The sequence below is a fragment of the Theropithecus gelada genome, chromosome 11 (assembly GCF_003255815.1).
Source record: "Theropithecus gelada isolate Dixy chromosome 11, Tgel_1.0, whole genome shotgun sequence".
Classification (NCBI taxonomy): Eukaryota; Metazoa; Chordata; class Mammalia; order Primates; family Cercopithecidae; genus Theropithecus; species Theropithecus gelada.
The window spans coordinates 69,015,329-69,034,244 of record NC_037679.1 but is presented as its reverse complement, the minus strand read 5'-3'; the positions used below and the strand labels follow the sequence as shown (position 1 = coordinate 69,034,244).

The 18,916-nt window shown below is 43.0% G+C and overlaps 1 protein-coding gene across 10 annotated transcripts in view; it reads left to right on the top strand.

Annotated features, from left to right (window-relative positions):
• Positions 1–18,916, top strand: part of GIT2 (GIT ArfGAP 2) — a 64,407-nt gene that overhangs the window by 5,181 nt on the left and 40,310 nt on the right. For all 10 annotated transcript variants that reach the window (XM_025401360.1, XM_025401362.1, XM_025401363.1 and 7 more), the window contains 5 exons: positions 1,427–1,539; positions 2,161–2,266; positions 7,229–7,315; positions 7,419–7,549; positions 10,192–10,286. In XM_025401360.1, coding sequence (XP_025257145.1) covers positions 1,427–1,539; positions 2,161–2,266; positions 7,229–7,315; positions 7,419–7,549; positions 10,192–10,286 — 532 coding nt within the window. The remainder of the gene's footprint in view (positions 1–1,426; positions 1,540–2,160; positions 2,267–7,228; positions 7,316–7,418; positions 7,550–10,191; positions 10,287–18,916) is intronic.

The following is an 18,916-nucleotide window of genomic DNA, read 5'->3' as shown; positions in this document are numbered from 1 at the left end:
GGGTTCAAGCGATTCTCCTGCCTCAGCCTCCCGAGTAGCTGGGATTACAGGCGCCCGCCATCATGCCCGGCTAATTTTTGTATTTTTAGTAGAGAAGGGATTTCACCATGTTGGCCAGGCTGGTCTCGAACTCCTGAACTCAAGTGATCTGCGCCTCAACCTCTCAAAGTGCTGGGATTACAGGAATGAGCCATCGTGCCCAGCCAGTAGTCCATCTCTTCTATGCATGATAATGAATGTTTCTGAAAGCTACTGCCTGAGAAACTTTTCTTTAATGTACTTATTCCTGAGTACCTGCTAATATTTTTAGAACATGTTTTTCTGCTTTGATAGTGGCATGGGCTGGGATTCCTCAGAAACTTCTGAAACATTTTAAGTTTTCTTAAAGTTCTGTTACTAGTCAGAGAGACCAAATTAAATTAATATGTTTTGATTGCATGTAGAATACCCTGTTAAATGGGCTCTTTGTTTTATTTGGGGTCCAATGTCATGTCACCTTTACTTCTATTTTGGGGTACACATTCTTCAAGTTCTCTTGGAACTCAAGGTTAAATGTGTGTTTTGCCTTCATTTGTCTTGATTAGACATTTCTCTGAATCTCTGACAGCTGCACATATCCCTTAAACTTGCCTGTGTGAACCAAGGAGCCAAAACAAGTGGGTTTGGATCTCTGATGTGAAAATAACTACACTGCTGTAAAAAACAGATGGGGCTGTTTTAGGAGTCATGCCTTGAAATGAAATTTGGAGATATGATTTATTACTAACTTTTGCTTAGAAGTTTCTAACAGCTCACGCTCATGTGAAAGGGGCTGTGTACTGCTCTCAGGTCTGTCTGTGTTTACAAAGCCAGATTGTATTATAGAATCTCAGTAAAGTCCAGAGATGAGTAGTTTAGAATGCCAGAGTTGACCCTAAAGCAACAATTCCCCAAATGTGGAACCACCAGTGGTATTCAAGACAGATGTAGATAATACATGGTTTTTTTAAATGGTTGCATTATTTTACTGTGTATAGGAAAGCTATAACTAGCACATCAAACTGTAGTTGTTTTTAAAAGTAAGTGGCTTTAAAGACAAATATTATGTGAATAATATAGACAGTACATGGGTCGTTAAGAATCTTGAAAATAGTGTTTAATTAGGTTTGGGAAACCCTGCTCTAAGGTGTCAGAGTGCTTGTCTTTCATACTGTATAAGAACAGTTCGGTCACACTTCTTTAGGTATTTAAGTATCCTACTAGTCAAAGCTGAATCCTGCATACAGATTGATCATCTTTCTCATTCTCAAATCAGAAAACAGTGATATGAATGATATTCCTAACATGAGTGTTTATAATAGGACTTTGTTTACCCTGTTCAGTCACTGATCCCCATTGAATATTTGTGAAAAGAAATGAAAGTCTTATGTTGTCTGCTTGGTTTTAGATGGTTGAGACCTTGTATAATAACGGTGCTAACTCTATATGGGAGCATTCTTTGCTGGACCCTGCATCTATTATGAGTGGAAGACGTAAAGCTAATCCACAGGATAAAGTACAGTGAGTGGAATGTTTATAAATACTTTTATTTCTTCATAACAAATGGGGCCCACTGAAAGGAGTGCAGCTATTTTTGGTCAGTCTCCACAAGGGCAGCAGAGGAGGGGGTTACCCTAGTCATACATCAGGCTCTTTGCTATTAGAAATGCAGAATGGGGTGGGGCAGGACCATCTGTTTAGCATGGCCGCCCGGCAGGAGTAAGTGGCTTCCTCAGTTGCAAACCATGGCTTGGAGTCTGTAAATGTAATCAGATTTAAACGTATACTCAAATAAGAGGCGATCAGACCAGAAATCTAGGTTTGGGCACCCTTCTGCCTGTTGCCTCACCTGTAAGATGGGACTAAATGCTGCTTTCTCCCAAGGTTGCTATGTCAGTTCAGACAATTACACAGAGAAGAGGGCTACTATAAAAAGCAGGCACTCTGCCGTCCCAGCCATTATAATGACTAATGTATGTTTTCAAACTTCAGGTCTTAAACCTTGCTGAAACTTACTTGAGCATTGTTCATTTTATTCTCAAGTGGGGGATGTGGGTCACTTCCTCTTCTTTTTACAGTACAAAGAATGGGGATTGTTGTATCTGAACGAGTGAACTGTTTTCTTTTTTGTTTTTGAACCAGTCCCAATAAAGCGGATTTCATCAGAGCCAAGTATCAGATGTTAGCATTCGTCCATCGCTTGCCCTGCCGGGATGACGATAGTGTGACTGCCAAAGATCTTAGCAAGGTGGGTCACACCTTTTAAAATTCCTAAAAGAGCTGGCTAAGACAGCATATTGTTTTATTTGAAAAAAAAAAAAAAAAGTTTGGTTGTGGGTTTTGTTTTTTTTTTTTGTTTTTTTTTTTGGAGATGGAGTCTTGCTCTGTCACCCAGACTGGAGTGCAGTGGCACAATCTCGGCTCCCTGCAGCCTCTGTCTCCCAGATTCCAGCAATTCTCCTGCCTCAGCCTCCTGGGTAGCTGGGATTACAGGTGCATGCCACCATGCCTGGCTAAGTTTTGTATTTTTGGTAGAGACGGGGTTTTACCATGTTGGCCAGGCTGGTCTCGAACTCCTGAGCTCAGGTGATCTGCCTGCCTTGGCCTCCCAAAGTGTTGGGATTGCAGGCATGAGCCACCACACCCGGCCAGGGTTTTTTGGTGTTTTGTTTTTTTTTTGTTTTTTTGAGACACAGGGTCTTGCTCTGTCGCCCAGGCTGGAGTGCAGTGGTGCAATCACGGTTCACTGCAGCCTTGACCATCTAGGCTCTAGCAGTCCTCCCACATCAGCCTCCCGAGTAGCTGGAACTACAGGCGCATTACCATGCCCAGCTAGTATTTTTTATTTTTTGTAGAGACAGGTTCTTGCTGTGTTGCCCAGGCTGCAAAAAGTTTTTAAAGTAAGAAAAACAAAAACTAAGTTCTGCACATTAAGTAATGAATAGCTTTTTTTCCCAATTGGGTTCATCTTTAATCTGAATTCAAATGGCAGCCATTCATGTAGTGGAGGCACAGGGCAAAGAGGAAAAGTAAGTCTCTAGAAGGCTATTTGTGTTTTTCCAATATGGCTTTTAAATTATATTTTGATAAGTTTTTTGTTTGTTTAACTTTGAAATAGGAACCATCTCAGAGTTGTTTCTAGAAGGGACTAGAAAGTTTATAGGACAATTGTTTCTTTTTAATAAGGACTAGAAAAAGTACTAAAGGAAGGGGACTTACTTCTTCAGGTTTCCAGGCTGAACAATGAGTATGATCTTCGGAAAGCAATGTGTGACTCACAAAGCTATAGTTCACAGAATGGTTTATCATACTTGTAAAACGAGTGAGGTGGTTTTCTTTATGTGGGCCTTCGCATGTTTTTGAGAGATGCTGTAAGAAGTGTGCATATTTATTTTCAAAGCACTGCCTTGGATAAATGCTTACTCACACAGAGCTTGAGGACTTACTAGTCATAATTTTTTTTATTACTTTTTGGCCGGGTGCGATGGTTCACGCCTGTAATCCCAGCACTTTGGGAGACTGAGACCGGCAGATCACTTGAGCTCAGGAGTTCGAGACCAGCCTGGGCAACATGGCGAAACCCCGTCTCTACAAAAAATAACAACAATTAGCCGGGTATGGTGGCACGTGCCTGTAGTCCCAGCTACCCGGGAGCCTGAGGTGGGAGAATGACTTGAGCCCAGGAGGTGGAGGTTGCAGTAAGCTGAGATTATACCACGACACTCCAGCCTGGACGACAGAGCAAGACCCTGTTTCAAAAAAAGAAAACTTTTTCTGCATTTATTGAGATGATCATGTGGTTTTTGCTTTTGCTTCTATTTATGTGGCAAATTACATTTATTGATTTGTGTATGTTGAACCAGCCTTGAATCTCAGCAAAAAAGCCTACTTGATCATGGTAGATTAATTTTTTTTTTTTTTTTTTGGAGACGGAGTGTTACCCTGTTGTCTGGGTTGAAGTACAATGGCGCGATCTCGGCTCACTGTAACCTCGGTCTCCCAGGTTCAAGGGATTCTCCTGCCTCGGCCGCCCAAGTAACTGGGATTACAGGCGTGTGCCACCAGGCCTGGCTAATCTTTTGTTTTTTTTTCTTTGAGACGGAGTCTTGCTCTGTCACCCAGGCTGGAGTGCAGTGGCGCAATCTTGGCTCATTGCAAGCTCTGCCTCCCGGGTTCACGCCATTCTCCTGCCTCAGCCTCCCGAGTAGCTGGAACTACAGGCATCCGCCACCATGCCCAGCTAATTTTTTTGTATTTTTTTTTTTTTTTTTTTTGAGAGACAGGGTTTCACCGTGTTAGCCAGGGTGGTCTTGATCTCCTGACCTCATGATCCACCCGCCTTGGCCTCCCAAAGTGCTGGGATTACAGGCGTGAACCACCACACCTGGCCATTTTTTGTATCTTTAGTAGAGACGGGGTTTTGCCATGTTAGCCTGGCTGGTCTCAAACTCCTGACCTCGTGATCCGCCTGTCTCAGCTGCCCAAAGTGCTGGGACTACAGGCGTGAGCCACTGCGCCCAGCCACGGTGGATTAACTTTTGATGTGCTGCTGGATTCGGTTTGCTAATATTTTATTGAGAGTTTTTTTTTAAAAATCTGTGTTCATCATGGATTTTGGCCTGAAGTTTTCCTTTTTTGTTGTGTCTCTGCCTGATTTTGGTATCAGGCTGATGTTGGCTTCACAGAATGAGTTAGGGAGGAGCCTCTCCTCTTTGATTGTTTGGAGTAATTTCAGTAGGATGTTAGTTCTTCTTTGTATGTCTAGTAGAATTTGGCTGAGAATCTCTTGAACTGGGGAGATGAAGGTTGCAGTGAGCCGAGATCATGCCACGGCACTCCAGCCTGAATGACAGAGTCTCACTCTATTGCCCAGGCTAGAGTGTAGTGGCACAATCATGGCTGACTGCACCCTCAACCTCCCCAGGCTCAAATGATTCTCCCATCTCAGCCTCTCAAGTGGCTGGGATCACAGGCATGTGCCACCAAGCCTGACTAATTTGTGTGTGTGTGTGTGTGTATGTGTGTGTGTGTTTGTGTGTTTTGTTTTTTGTTTTTTTGAGATGGAGTCTCACTGTGTCACCCAGGCTGGAGTGCAGTGGCACGATCTCGGCTCACTGCAATTTCCACCTCCTGGGTTTAAACTATTCACCTGCCTCAGCATCCTGAGTAGCTTGGATTACAGGTGCCCGCCACCACACCTGGCTAATTTTTTTTGTATTTTTAGTAGAGACAGGGTTTCGCCATGTTGGCCAGGCTGGTGTTGAACTCCTGACCTCAAGTGAACTACCCCCCTCAGCCTCCCAAAGTGCTGGGATTACAGGCATGAGCCACCACGCCCGGCCAATTTTTGTCTTTTTTTGAGAGATGGGGTTTCACCCTGTTGTCCAGACTGGTCTCAAATTCTTCGTCTTAAGCAGTCTGCCTGCCTTGGCCTCCCAAAGTGCTGGGATTACAGGTGTGAGCCACTGTATCCGGCCTTCCCCCCCCCCCCCTTTTTTAATCCCCAGCAGAATCTGGCTGAAGAATTCAGAATTTGAAATTTTGCATAGAAATGCATACACTTGCTACTTCCATTGGTTAATAAGACTTGGTATGTGTTGGGTTTTTTTTTCTTACCATAGTTTTAAAAAATTAGGCACAGTGGCACATGCCTGTAATACTAGCTGCTTGGGAGGCTGAGGTGGAAGGGTTGCTTGAGCTGAGGAGTTCAGTCCTGCCTGGGCAACATAATGTGACCCTGTGTTTAAAAAACAAACAAACAAACATAACTATTTTAAAAATTAAACAAGACTTAGAAGAAATAAATGTTAGAGTAGATTTCTTAATTCCTGTGATGAGGGTTACTGCATCTTGGACAATTCTAGGTTAGATTTGAAAGGAAGGCAACTCATCTTCTGAATATATAAGAGCTTTTCTGCAGTAGTACAGAATTCGGTATATCACGGGCCTTTTCCTACCCTGAAATACTTTATTAAAGCATATTATACAGGCCAAGAATAATGTGACAGAGAGGGTATTGTATAAGGCAGGATCCTGTAGCTTACACAGTATAGAATTTGAAGTCCTAAAGCCGTAATTACAGTAACAACTAATAGTAATAACCGTTATTATAGCATTTGTATTCTTTGAGCACTTTATTATATCACTAAATCCTTATCATAACCCTGTGAATAAGGCACAGTAGCTCATGCCTGTAATCCCAACACTTTGGGAGGCCAAGGTGGGAGAATTGCTTCAGCTCGTAAGTTCGAGACCAGCCTGGGTGACATAGTGAGACCTCATCTGTATTGAAAAAAAAAATTAGGAGGGCGTGGTGGCCAGTGCCTGTAGTGCCAGCTATTTGGGAGGCTGAGGTAGAAGGATTGCTTGAGCCCAGCATACTGAGGCTGCAGTGAGCCATGATCACTCCACTGCACTCCAGCCTGGATGACAGAGCAAGCAAGACCCTTTCTAAAAAGAAAAATGCCACCTTTTATAAATTTTGTTTTTTTTTTCTGGATAGGGTCTTGCTCTGTCGCCCAGACTGGAGTGCAGTGGCATGATCACAGCTCACTGCAGCCTCCACTGCCCAGGCTCAAGTGATCTTCCCATCTCAGCCTCCCTAGTAGCAGGGACTACAGGCGCACATGCCACTACATCCAACTAATTTTCGTATTTTTTGTAGAGCCAGAGTCTTGCTATGTTTCCCAGGCTGGTCTCAAACCCCTGGGCTCAAGTGATCCTCCCACCTCAATGCCCCAAAATGCTGGGATTATAGGCATGAGCCACTGCATCTGGCCATTGTTGACATTTTTGAGATGAGGAAAGTGAGGTTCAGATTGCTTAAAGCTCTTTCTCTAGCCCACACAGTTTGAAGTGGGTATAGTTTGAAATTCAGGTCTGTCAGACATCAGAACCACGCAGTCACGTTTTCACACAGTCCTACCTCTCACTCAGGTTCTGGTTGTGCCACTTCTTAGACAAGTCATGCATTTGGGCAAATCAGCCTTCACAGCCCTAGTTTCCTTATCAGTAAAGTGGCCTGACCCCATCTTATAGCCCAGGGACGGTTGTGACTGGCAAAGGAGAGACTGGTCCATGCACTTTACCGAGACAAATAAAGATTATGTGTTACTGATGTAACATATATTAAAATGATCTATCTACTGCTCTAGGACATCATTCTTTACACCTCTAACCATGATTCCTTTCTTGTTTCTGTGTTTTTCAGCAACTCCATTCAAGCGTGAGAACAGGGAATCTTGAAACCTGTTTGAGACTGTTGTCTTTAGGAGCACAAGCCAACTTCTTTCATCCTGTAAGAAAACATCAATTGCTTCAGGTATTGAAACTAAGTGAGTTGTGTTCATGTAGCTTTATTTAATGTGCTCTTTTGTCTACTTTTTATTAATGATTCTTAGGAAAAAGGAAACACCCCACTCCATGTTGCCTCCAAAGCAGGGCAGATTTTACAGGCTGAATTATTAGCAGTATATGGAGCAGACCCAGGCACACAGGATTCTAGTGGGAAAACTCCTGTTGATTATGCAAGGTAAGAGACCTAGATTCTTGCAACTTCTCTCTGGAATTTTTTTGTTGGGTATGATTCCTTGTTAAGTAGCTAAGTTGTATATGTTAACATTTAACCCCTTTAAAGATTTATGTTACTTTATTTTACAGATGAAGACATTTCAAATGCATATAAGCTCAGCCTGGCAAAGTTGAGGAAGGCTAGAATCATGAACCAGTGTGCTAAACTTCCAGTCTTTTACTTGATCCTTTATAACACAGTGGTATTTGAGCTATAGTCAGATTCCAAATCAAGTATGAAGAATTACAGAATGCACTCTTCTGGTTTTTTTGAGACGGAGTCTCGCTCTGTCACCCAGGCTGGAGTGCAGTGGGGCCATCTCGGCTCACTGCAAGCTCCGCCTCCTGGGTTCACGCCATTCTCCTGCCTCAGCCTCCTGAGTAGCTAGGACTACAGGCGCCCACCACCACGCCTGGCTAATTTTTTTGTATTTTTAGTAGAGACGGTTTCACCATGTTAGCCAGGATGGTCTCCATCTCCTGACCTCGTGATCCACCAGTCTCAGCCTCCCAAAGTGCTGGGATTACAGGCGTAAGCCACCGCGCCCAGCCACACTCTTCTATTTTTTAATACTCTTAGTTATTGCTTGAACTTAAAAGCAAATCTATACATAGATATGTGATTAAACAATATAGTAAAATGTTAATTGTAAGGTTTGGGTAGTAGACATCTAAGTGCTCACTCTAGGCTGGGCGCGGTGGCTCACACCTATAATCCCAACACTTTGATGGTACAAGGCAGACAGGTTAGTTGAGGCCAGAAGTTCGAGACCAGCCTGACCAACATGGTGAAACTCTGTCTCTACTAAAAATACAAAAAAAAAAAAAAAAAATTGGCTGGTCATGGTGGCAGGCGCCTGTAATCCCGCTACCTGGGAGGCTGAGGCAGGAGAATCACTTGAACCTGGGAGGCAGAGGTTGCCATGAGCCAAGATCACGCCACTGTACTCCAGCCTGGGTAACAGGGCGAGACTGTCTCAAAAAAAAAAAAAAAAAGTGCTCACTGTAAAATGCTTTAAATTTTTCTTTATTAATGCCGTCCTTGAAAAATTATAGGTTAGTCTTGAATATTATTTAAATATTCAATTAAATTGGATATCAATTAAATGGCCAAAGATCAATCATCTTTCCTTCTTTTTCCAAAGTACCTTTATTAACTGTGAAGCACAATGCTCTGCTCCACAGAGGATAAAATGGGCAAATAACAAAACTCTGCCTTCCCAAAATTTACTCTCTTGGAAAAGATGATTCATGAATGCCTGAAAGAGTTCAAGGAGGCAAGACCATGTGTGATTCATTGCCAAAATAGATAATTGGTCTTAAAAAGCATATATAGGGTTTCTTCATTTTGGTCCAAATCATTTGAGAAATTTCTTCAGTTGGTCTTGAAGAATGGGTTGGATTTGAATGTGTGAAGGAGGAGCTAAAGCATTCCAGGTAAGAGGAAAGGCAGGAGTCAAGATCAGGAGGCAGGGAGGGACAAAGTGTGTTCAGCACAGCAGGAGACCTGGCTGGAAAGAACAGAGTGGGTCTGGGAATAACAGCAGGAGTACAGTATTGCACGGTGCTTCATTATTTCACACAGCGCTAAAAAAGAAAAGAGCTCAGCCAATTATGGTGTATCATCAATTATAGAATATTTCCTGATTTCAAAGATACTAAAAAATGAAAGAATAAGATGTGACTCTCACAGATCAAAGCTGTGTGGTAGGTCGGAGGGTGTTGTGAGTGCCTTGAATGGTCGGGAGAGAAGCTGACTGAAACTATCAGGTTGGTGCAAAAATAATTGCGGTTTTTGCCATTACTTTTAAGGACAAAAACCACAAAATATACTTGATCTTGGAAGAGAGCCCTGGGTAAATAATACTTATTATCATTTACCATGGGATTTTCACACTTGTACCTTGCATATAATAATCTCAATATAATTTGTTTGAATCCTTGTTACCAAAAGGATTCTAAGCAGCTTAAATATTTCATGAATGTTGAAAGGTAAATTTAATATTTTCTGTTATGCAAATTGAAGATAAGGAGACAGAAGTAGCTACAGGCATGAGCTGTGCATTAGGTTGGCCTGTCTGTCACTGATTTGAAGTCTTTGAAGTGGTTACTAGACTGTCATCCAGAGTCAGACTGGCTGCATCGGCGTCACCTAGGGGAAGGACTTTCTTCAACATACTGGGCCCTGGTCCCATCCTGTCCCCACTGATTCAGAATTTCCAAGGATGGGGCCTGCACATGGTATATTCCTAGAAATGTGCTAGTTAATTTTTGAGAACCTCTACCCTAAACCATTGATTAATTTCATTTTTTTACTTCATTAAATTAAGTCATTCTTTATCCTTCCCTCTCATAAATCTTTGAATTTCTTATTAAGTATTCTATTTTGTGCCTTAATAAAGGAAAGGGGATAGTTCAGATGGTGAAAACAGTTTATAAAAGTGGGATGCAAAGTAGACTTCAGAAATCTACCTCCCACGACAAGGTTGATTATTCTAAAAAGCCTTGTGTGATAAACTGCTCAGGTGTCTCTCTTTATACTTCTCCATTTTAAAGCCAGTGAATAGTGAGTAATATAAATGGTACTTTGTTTTCTCTTGGTAGGCAAGGAGGGCACCATGAGCTGGCAGAGCGCCTTGTGGAAATACAGTATGAGCTGACGGACAGACTAGCCTTCTATCTCTGTGGCAGGAAACCAGGTGAGTGGACGGAGAATGACTGCTTCACATCTCCAGTCAGGAAGGTTCTAGAAAAACAAGTCGGGACACTATTTTTTTATGACCTCCTCTACTTTAACATATCCCTGAGAAAGCTGTAAATATGGGTTCTAATTTGAAAGGATAACTACAGAATTGTCAGTTACATGTAAAAGATACGAAGTTGGACAAATCTTAGATTTTTCATTTTTAAAACTTCAGCTCTAGAGAAATAACTTATTTCAAGAATCAGATTGAATAATCAAAGCAAAATTGAATGGTTACCACAGTTCTTGAACTTGGTGGGAGTAAATGCAGGAGTAAAGCAATAACCTTTGTAGTTATTTGAAAAATTCTTCCTAAGGAATGGAAAAAAAGTCCAGAAATAAACTTTGTCAAAGCCAAGTTGGCTATTTGGGATATGGAACAGGGGGCCAGCAAACCATGGTCTGTAGCCCAAATCTAGCCAGCTACTTGTTTTATTAAATGAAGTTTTGTATTGCGCCACTGCCCTTCAGCCTGGGTGACAGAGTAAGACTTGTCAAAATAAATCAATCAATCAATCAATCAATCAATCAAGCAAGCAAGCTTTTGCCGGGTGCAATGGGTCATGCCTGTAATCCTAGCACTTTGGGAGGCCGAGGCAGGAGGATTGCTTGAGCTCAGGAATTCGAGACCAGCCTGGGCAAGAGGGGTGAGACCCTGTCTCCACAAAAAAGTTTTTTTAAAAATTAGCCAGGCATGATGGTGCACGCCTGTAGTCCCAGCTACTTGGGAGGCTGGGACTTGAGCCCAGGAATTGAAGGTGGCAGTGATCTATGTTTGTGCCACTGCACTCCAGCCTGGGTGCAGTGACAAAGCAAGACCCCCATCTAAAAAATAAATGAATCAAGTTTTATTGCAAGAGAGCTATGCCCAATTACTTATACCTTATATATGGCTGCTTGCACATAACAACAGCAGAGCTGAATAGGTTAAGTCATTGCAACAGGCCACAAAGCCTAAAATATTTACTATTTGGCCCTTTAGAGAAAATATTGGCCAATCCCTGATGTACAACCTTCACATACATGTATGCAGTGGTTCTCCATCCTGGTTGTACAATAGAGTTAAGAGCCTCTGGTGAAGTTTCAGTTGTGGGTGAGATGGAGTAAGCACACCCCACCATGTCTCCTGCAGAATAGAACTAATAGACGTGGACCAAATGCTTGGAGTAGCTAGCTAAAGACTCTGAAAAATAAATCCTAGTTGGTGAATTAGGGAACTCAAAGTGCCATCAGCTGGTGGTGAGTGTCCTCTTAGTCTTACTTCTGATAGGACTTCAATAACAGCCTGAAACCTGGAAGTACATAATGAGTGCAAAAAAGCCTTTTTCTGCCAGGTGCAGTGGCTCACACCTGTAATTCCAGCACTTTGGGAGGCTGAGGTGGGCGGATCACGAGGTCAGGAGATCAAGACCATGCTGGCCAACATGGTGAAACCCTTCTCTACTAAAAACACAAAAAAATTAGCTGGATGTGGTGGCAGGCGCCTGTAATCCCAGCTACTTGGGAGGCTGAGGCAGGAGAATTGCTTGAACCCGGGAGGCAGAGGTTGCAGTGAGCCAAGATTGCGCCACTGCATTCCACCCTGGGCAACAGAATGAGACTCCATCTCAAAAAACAAAAAAGCCTTTTTCTGGTTAAAGAGCAGGAAATGGGACTCCTACAGGACAGAGAGGAAGGGGATTCGCCTGGAGGTTTTTCCTCCTCCTCCTCCCTTTTTCTGATCTCTCCCATCCAGACCCTAGGCAAGCCTGTGGCTGCAATAGCAGCAGCAGCAGTGGCAGTACAGATTCCTAAATCTCTGAGCAAGAGGATGAGGGGGGATCCTGATTGCTTTTCTTTTTCTCTCTATTCTCTCACCATCTGCCCAGGAGGCAGAACCTCACCTGGTCAGTTGCCTGCTAAGACAAAAATATTAACATTTTTGCATAAAGTTTAAAGAAGACCCAGAGTCTCATAACATTCACAGTGTCCAGGATACCATCCATAATGACTTGACATATGAGTAATTCTCATGTACTTGCAAGGGAAGGCAGTCAACAGATGCCAACCCCAAGATGACACAAATGTTGGAGTTATCAAAGATTTTAAAGCAGCTAGTAAGACCATGCTATAAGAAGTAAGAGCAAACATTCCTGAAACAAACAGGAATATAGAAAGTCTCATCAGAGAAATAGAAGATACAGAAGAGAACCAAATAGGAATATTAGAACTGAAAAATACAAACACTAAAAATTTAAAACTCACTGGATGGGCTTAATAGAAGACTAGAGATGACAAAGAAAGTCAGTGAATTGAAAACAGATCACCAGAAATTATCTGGTTTAAGCAACAGAGAAGAAAAAAGAGTAGGAAGAAAAAACTGAACAGTCTCAGGGACCTGTGGGAAAATACTAGAATGTCTGACATTTATGTCATTGGATTCCCAATAAGAGATGAGAAAGAGTGGTGTGTGCAGAAAAAGTATTTGAAGAAATATTGGCAAAAAAAGTCCTCTAATTTTAGGGCAGGTTCAGTGGCTCACACCTGTAATCCCAGCACTTTGGGAGGCCGAGGTGGGCGGATCATTTGAGGTTGGGAGTTCGAGACCAGCCTGGCCAGCATGACAAAACCCCATCTCTACTAAAAATACAGAAATTAGCCAGGCATGTTGGTGTGCACCTATAATCTCCGCTACTCGGGTGGCTGAGGCACAAGAATCACTTGAACCTAGAAGGTAGAGGTTGCAGTGAGTCCACAGTCCAGATGGTGCCACTGCACTCCAGCCTGGGCAACAGAGTGAGACTCTATCTTAAAAAAAAAAAAAAGTCTAAATTTGGTGAAAGACGTAAACTTACAGATTCAAGAAACTTAGAAAATTCCAGAGAAGATAAACTCAAATCCACACTTGAGACACATCAGAATCAAACTGCTGAAAACTAAAGTTGAAGAAAACATCTTGAAAGCAGCCAGGAGAAAGTAATACATAACATATATAGAAAAACAATGATTTGAATGATTATGGATTTCTTATCAGAAACTATGGAGATGAGAAGGAAATGAAATAATACTTTGGTTTTGTTTGTTTGTTTGAGATGGAGTCTCTCTCTGTTTCCCAGGCTGGAGGGCAGTGGTGCAATCTCGGCTCACTGCAACCTCTGCCTCCCAGGTTCAAGCAATTCTCCTGCCTCAGCCTCCTGAGTAGCTGGGATTACAAGTGCCCGCCACCACGGCTGACTAATTTTTGCATATTTAGTAGAGAATGGGGTTTCATCATGTTGGCCAGATTGGTCTCGAACTCCTGACCTCATGATCTGCCCACCTCAGCCTCCCAAAGGGCTGGAACTGCAGGCATGAGCCACCGCGCCCGGCCAGAATAATACTTTTTAAATTATTGTTATTTTGAGACAGGATCTCACTCCATCCCCTAGGCTACAGTGCAGTGGCGTGATCTCAACTCACTGAAACCTCAACCTCTTGAGCTCAAGTGATCTTCCCACCTCAGCATCCACAGTAGCTCAGACTACAGGTGTGCGCCACTGTGCCCAGATAATTTTTGTATTTTTTGTAGAGATGGGGTTTCACTATGTTGCCTAGCCTGGTCTTGAATTCCTGAGCTCAAAATCCGCCCACCTTAGCCTCCCAATGTGATAGGATTAAACGCGTGAGACACTGATCCTTTTTTATTATTATTATTATTTTTTTCTCATCTTCTTTGTGATGGTAGAAACAATACTTTTAAAGTGCTAAAAGAAAAGAGCTGTCGCCGGGCGCGGTGGCTCAAGCCTGTAATCCCAGCACTTTGGGAGGCCGAGGCGGGTGGATCACGAGGTCAGGAGATCGAGACCATCCTGGCTAACATGGTGAAACCCCGTCTCTACTAAAAATACAAAAAACTAGCCGGGCGTGGTGGCGGGCGCCTGTAGTCCCAGCTACTCGGAGGCTGAGGCAGGAGAATGGCGTGAACCTGGGAGGCGGAGCTTGCAGTGAGCCGAGATCGCGCCACTGCACTCCAGCCTGGGTGACACAGCGCGAGACTCCGTCTCAAAAAAAAAAAAAAAAAAAAAAAAAAGAGCTGTCAACCCAGAATTCCATATCCAATGAAAATAACCTTTGGAATGAAGGCAAAATAAGGATATTCTAACAGGGAAAAAAAAAATAAGAGAATTATTATTTACTTTAACAGAAATGCTAGAGAAAGTTCTTTGAGTGGAAGGGAAATGATGCCAGAGGGAATCTTGGAACTTTAGGAATGAAAGAAAAACAACAGAAATGTTAAAGATCTGGCAGAGTAAGACCCTGTCTCAAGAAACAAACAAAAAGTTGAAATTGTCATACATATCTTAAAGCTATAACATTGTCAGCCAGTCTCAGTAGTTCAAGCCTGTAATCCCAGCACTTTGGTAGGCCGAGGCAGGCGGATCACCTGAGGTCAGGAGTTTGAGACCAGCCTGACCAACATGGTGAAACCCTGTCTCTAGTAAAAATACAAAAATGAGCCAGGCATGGTGGCATGTGCCTGTAAATCCAGCTACTCAGGAGGCTGAGGCAGGAGAATCACTTGAACCTAGGAGGGAAAGGTTACAGTGAGCCAAGATCGTGCCACTGCACTCCCACCTGGTGACAGGGAGACTCTGTCTCAAAAAACAAAAAAATAAATTGTCTAGTGGGGTTTTCAGCATGTATCAGTGTAATACATTTGACAATTATAACATAAAAGGGAGTAGGGTAAAAGAAATAGAATGGTAAGATTTCTGCCTTCTGGAAATGTAAAATAGGATTTCTAAGTAGACTGAAAAGTTAGGTGTATGTACGTGTGTGTGTGTGTGTGTGTGTGTGTGTGTATGTATGTATGTGTGTGTGTATGTATATAGAGAGAGAGTAATTTCTACCACAACCACTAAAAGAAGACTACAGGCCTGGCATGTTGGCTCACGCCTGTAATCCTAGCACTTTGGGAGGCTGAGGTGGGCAGATCATGAGGTCAAGAGATCAAGACCATCCTGGCCAACGTGGTGAAACCCTGTCTCTACTAAAAATACAAAAATTAGCTGGGCGTGGTGGTGTGCACCTGTAGTCTCAGCTACTTGGGAGGCTGAGGCAGGAGAATTGCTCGAACCTGGGAGGCAGAGGTTGCAGTGAGCCGAGATCATGCCACTGCACTCCAGCCTGGGTGACAGAGCGAGACTCCATCTCAAAAAAAAAAAAAAAAAAGACTACAAAGATATGTGATCAAAAACGCTAGAGGTAAATGAAAATGGAGTATTAAACATAAATCATCAAAAGATATTTTGATTCAAAATATTCAAAAGAGAGGATGGGGGAGAACAAAAAACTAAGGACCAAACAGAAAATAAATAGTAACATCACAGACTTAAATCCATACATATCAATAATTACATTAAATGTTAATGACCCAAAAACATCGATAAAAAGCAGAGATTGTCAGAATGGATTGAAAAACAAAAGGGGCTGGGAGCAGTGGCTCACACCTGTAATCCCAACAATTTAGGGAGCCTGAAGCAATTCTCCTAATCATTTGAGCATAGGAGTTTAAGACCAGCCTGAGCAACAGAGCAAGATCCCTTCACTACAAAAAATTTTATACAAAGCAGCCAGGCATGGTGGTGCATGCCTGTAGTCTCAGCTACTCAAGAGAGGCTGAGGTGGGAGGATCACTTGAGCTCAGGAAATCAAGGCTGCAGTGAGTGCTGATCATGCCACTGCTCTCCAGCCTGGGCAACGGGGCAAGACCCTGCCTCAAGGAACAAACAAAAAACTATAAGGCCTAATATATACTGTCTATAAGAAACCCACTTTAAATATAACAATATAGGTAATAAGTTAAAAGCCAAAAGTATAAAAAGATGTACCATGCAAAGGCCCAGGAAAAGAAAGTGGCTATATTAATACCAGACAAAGTAGACTTCAGAGGAAGGAATATTAGCAGGGATAGAGAGGGACATAATGTTATGATAAATGAGTCAATTCATCAAGAAGGCATAACAGTTTTAAATGTGTACACATCCAGCAACAGACCTTCAAAATACATGAAGCAAACTTCGATAACACTAAAAGGAGAGAAGGTCAAATCTACAATTATTGTTGGAGACTCTACAGTCATCTTTTAGTAATAGAACTAGTAGATAGGAAATCAGTAAGGATATAGAACTAAACCAGACCAAAACCCAACTAGATCTAGTTGATGTTTATGGACTCTTCTACCCGACAACATTAGAGTACACATTCTTTTCAAGTACGTATTCAACATTCACCCAGATGGACCATATCTTGGGTCGTAAGACAAACCTTAGCAAATCTAAAAGAATTAAAATTCTATGAAGTATATTTTCAGACCATAATAGTATTAAGCTACAAATAGGTAATACAAATAAAACTGAAGAATACCCAAGTGCTTGGAAGTTGAACAACGTGCTTCTTTTTTCTTCCCCCCCACCCCCAAAATAGAGCCTCATGCTGTTGCCCAGGCTGGAGCGCAGTGGTGCGATCTCGGCTCACTGCAACCTCTGCCTCCTGGGTTCAAGCGATTCTCCTGTCTAAGCCTCCCTAGTAGCTGGGATTACAGGCGTGTGCCACCACACCCAGCTAATTTTTGTAGTTTTAGTAGAGATAGGGTTTCACCATGTTGACCAGGCTGGTCTCGAACTCCTGACCTCAGGTGATCCACCCACCTCAGCCTCCCACAGTGCTGAGATTACAGGTGTGAGCCACCGTGCCCAGCCCTGAACAACACACTTCTAACTAATCCATGGGTCTAAGAGGAAGTCTCAAGGGAAATAATATTTTCAACTGAATGAAAATGAAAATGCAGCATATCAGAATTTCTGGCATGCAGCCAAAGCAATGCTTAGAGGAAGTTTATAGTATTAAATTCTTACCTTAGAAAATAAGAAAGGTCTCAAATTATTCTTACTATTTTTTGAGATGGTGTCTTGCTCTGTCAAGACTGGAGTGCAGTGGTGCCATCTTGGCTCACTGCAACCTCCCCCTCCCGGGTTCAAGTGATTCTCCTGCCTCAGCCTCCTGAGGAGCTGGGATTACAGGCATGCAGCACTATGCCTGGCAAATTTTTGTGTTTTTAGTAGAGATGGAGTTTCATTATGTTGGCCAGGCTGGTCTGTAACTCCCCACCTCGAATGATCTGCCTGCCTCAGCCTCCCAAAGTGCTGGATTACAGGCATGAGCCACTGCACCTGACCTCAAATTATTCATCTAAGCTCCTCCCCTAAGAAACTTTAAAAAAAAAAAAAAAAGAGCAAAATAAACCTGAACCAAACAGAAGGCAGCAAATAGTAAAGAGCAGAAATCAATGAAACTGAAAGAAGGAAACAGTAGAGAAAAATCAATGAAACCAAAAATTGGTTTTTCAGAAGGATTAGTAAACATAAATGTCTGGCAATACTGACAAAAAGGAGAGAATACAGAAGGAGTTGTCACTATAAACCCCACAGACATTGAAGGATAATTTTAAAAAAATACAAACCAGACTGGGCGTGATGGCTCATGCCTGTAATCCCAGCACTTTGGGAGACTGAGGCAGGTGGATCACCTGAGGTCAGGAGTTTGAGACCAACCTGGCCGACATGGTGAAACTCCATCTCTACTAAAACTATAAAAATTAGCTGGGCATAGTGGTGGGTACCTGTAATCCCAGCTATTTGTGAGGCTGAGGCAGGAGAATTGCTTGAACCCAGGAGGTAGAGTTTGCAGTGAGCTGAGATCGTGCCACTACACTCCAGCCTGGGTGACAGAGTGAGACTCCATCTCAAATAACAATAATAATAATAATAAAGACCAGGTGGCCGGGCGCGGTGGCTCAAGCCTGTAATCCCAGCACTTTGGGAGGCCGAGACGGGCGGATCACGAGGTCAGGAGATCGAGACCATCCTGGCTAACACGGTGAAACCCCGTCTCTACTAAAAAATACAAAACAACTAGCCGGGCGAGGTGGCGGGAGCCTGTAGTCCCAGCTACTCGGGAGGCTGAGGCAGGAGAATGGCGTAAACCCGGGAGGCGGAGCTTGCAGTGAACTGAGATCTGGCCACTGCACTCCAGCCTGGGCGACAGAGCAAGACTCCGTCTCAAAAAAAAAAAAAAAAAAAAAAGACCAGGCATAGTGACTCACAGTGGTAATCACAACACTTTGAAAGGCCGAAGTGGGAGGATTGCTTGAGGCCAAGAGTTTGCGACCAGCCTGGGCAACATAGCAAGACCCCATCTACAAAACTGCAACAACAAAAAAATTAGCCTGGCATGATGGCACATGCCTGTAGTCTCAGTTACTCTGGAGGCTGAGGTGAGAGGATTGCTTGAGCTCAGGTCAAGGCTGCAGTGAGCCTTGTTCACACCACTGTACTCTAGCCTGGGTGACAGAGTGAGACCCTGTCTCAAAAAAAAAAGAAAAAGAAAAATGCAGCATAACCAAGTAGGATTTCCAGATAGGCAAGACTGATTTAATATTTGAAAATCGGGCCAGGCACGGTGGCTCACGCCTGTAATTCCGACACTTTGAGAGGCCAAGGTGGGTGGATCACCTGAGGTCAGGAGTTTGAGACTAGCCTGGCCAACATGGTGAAACCCCATCTCTAC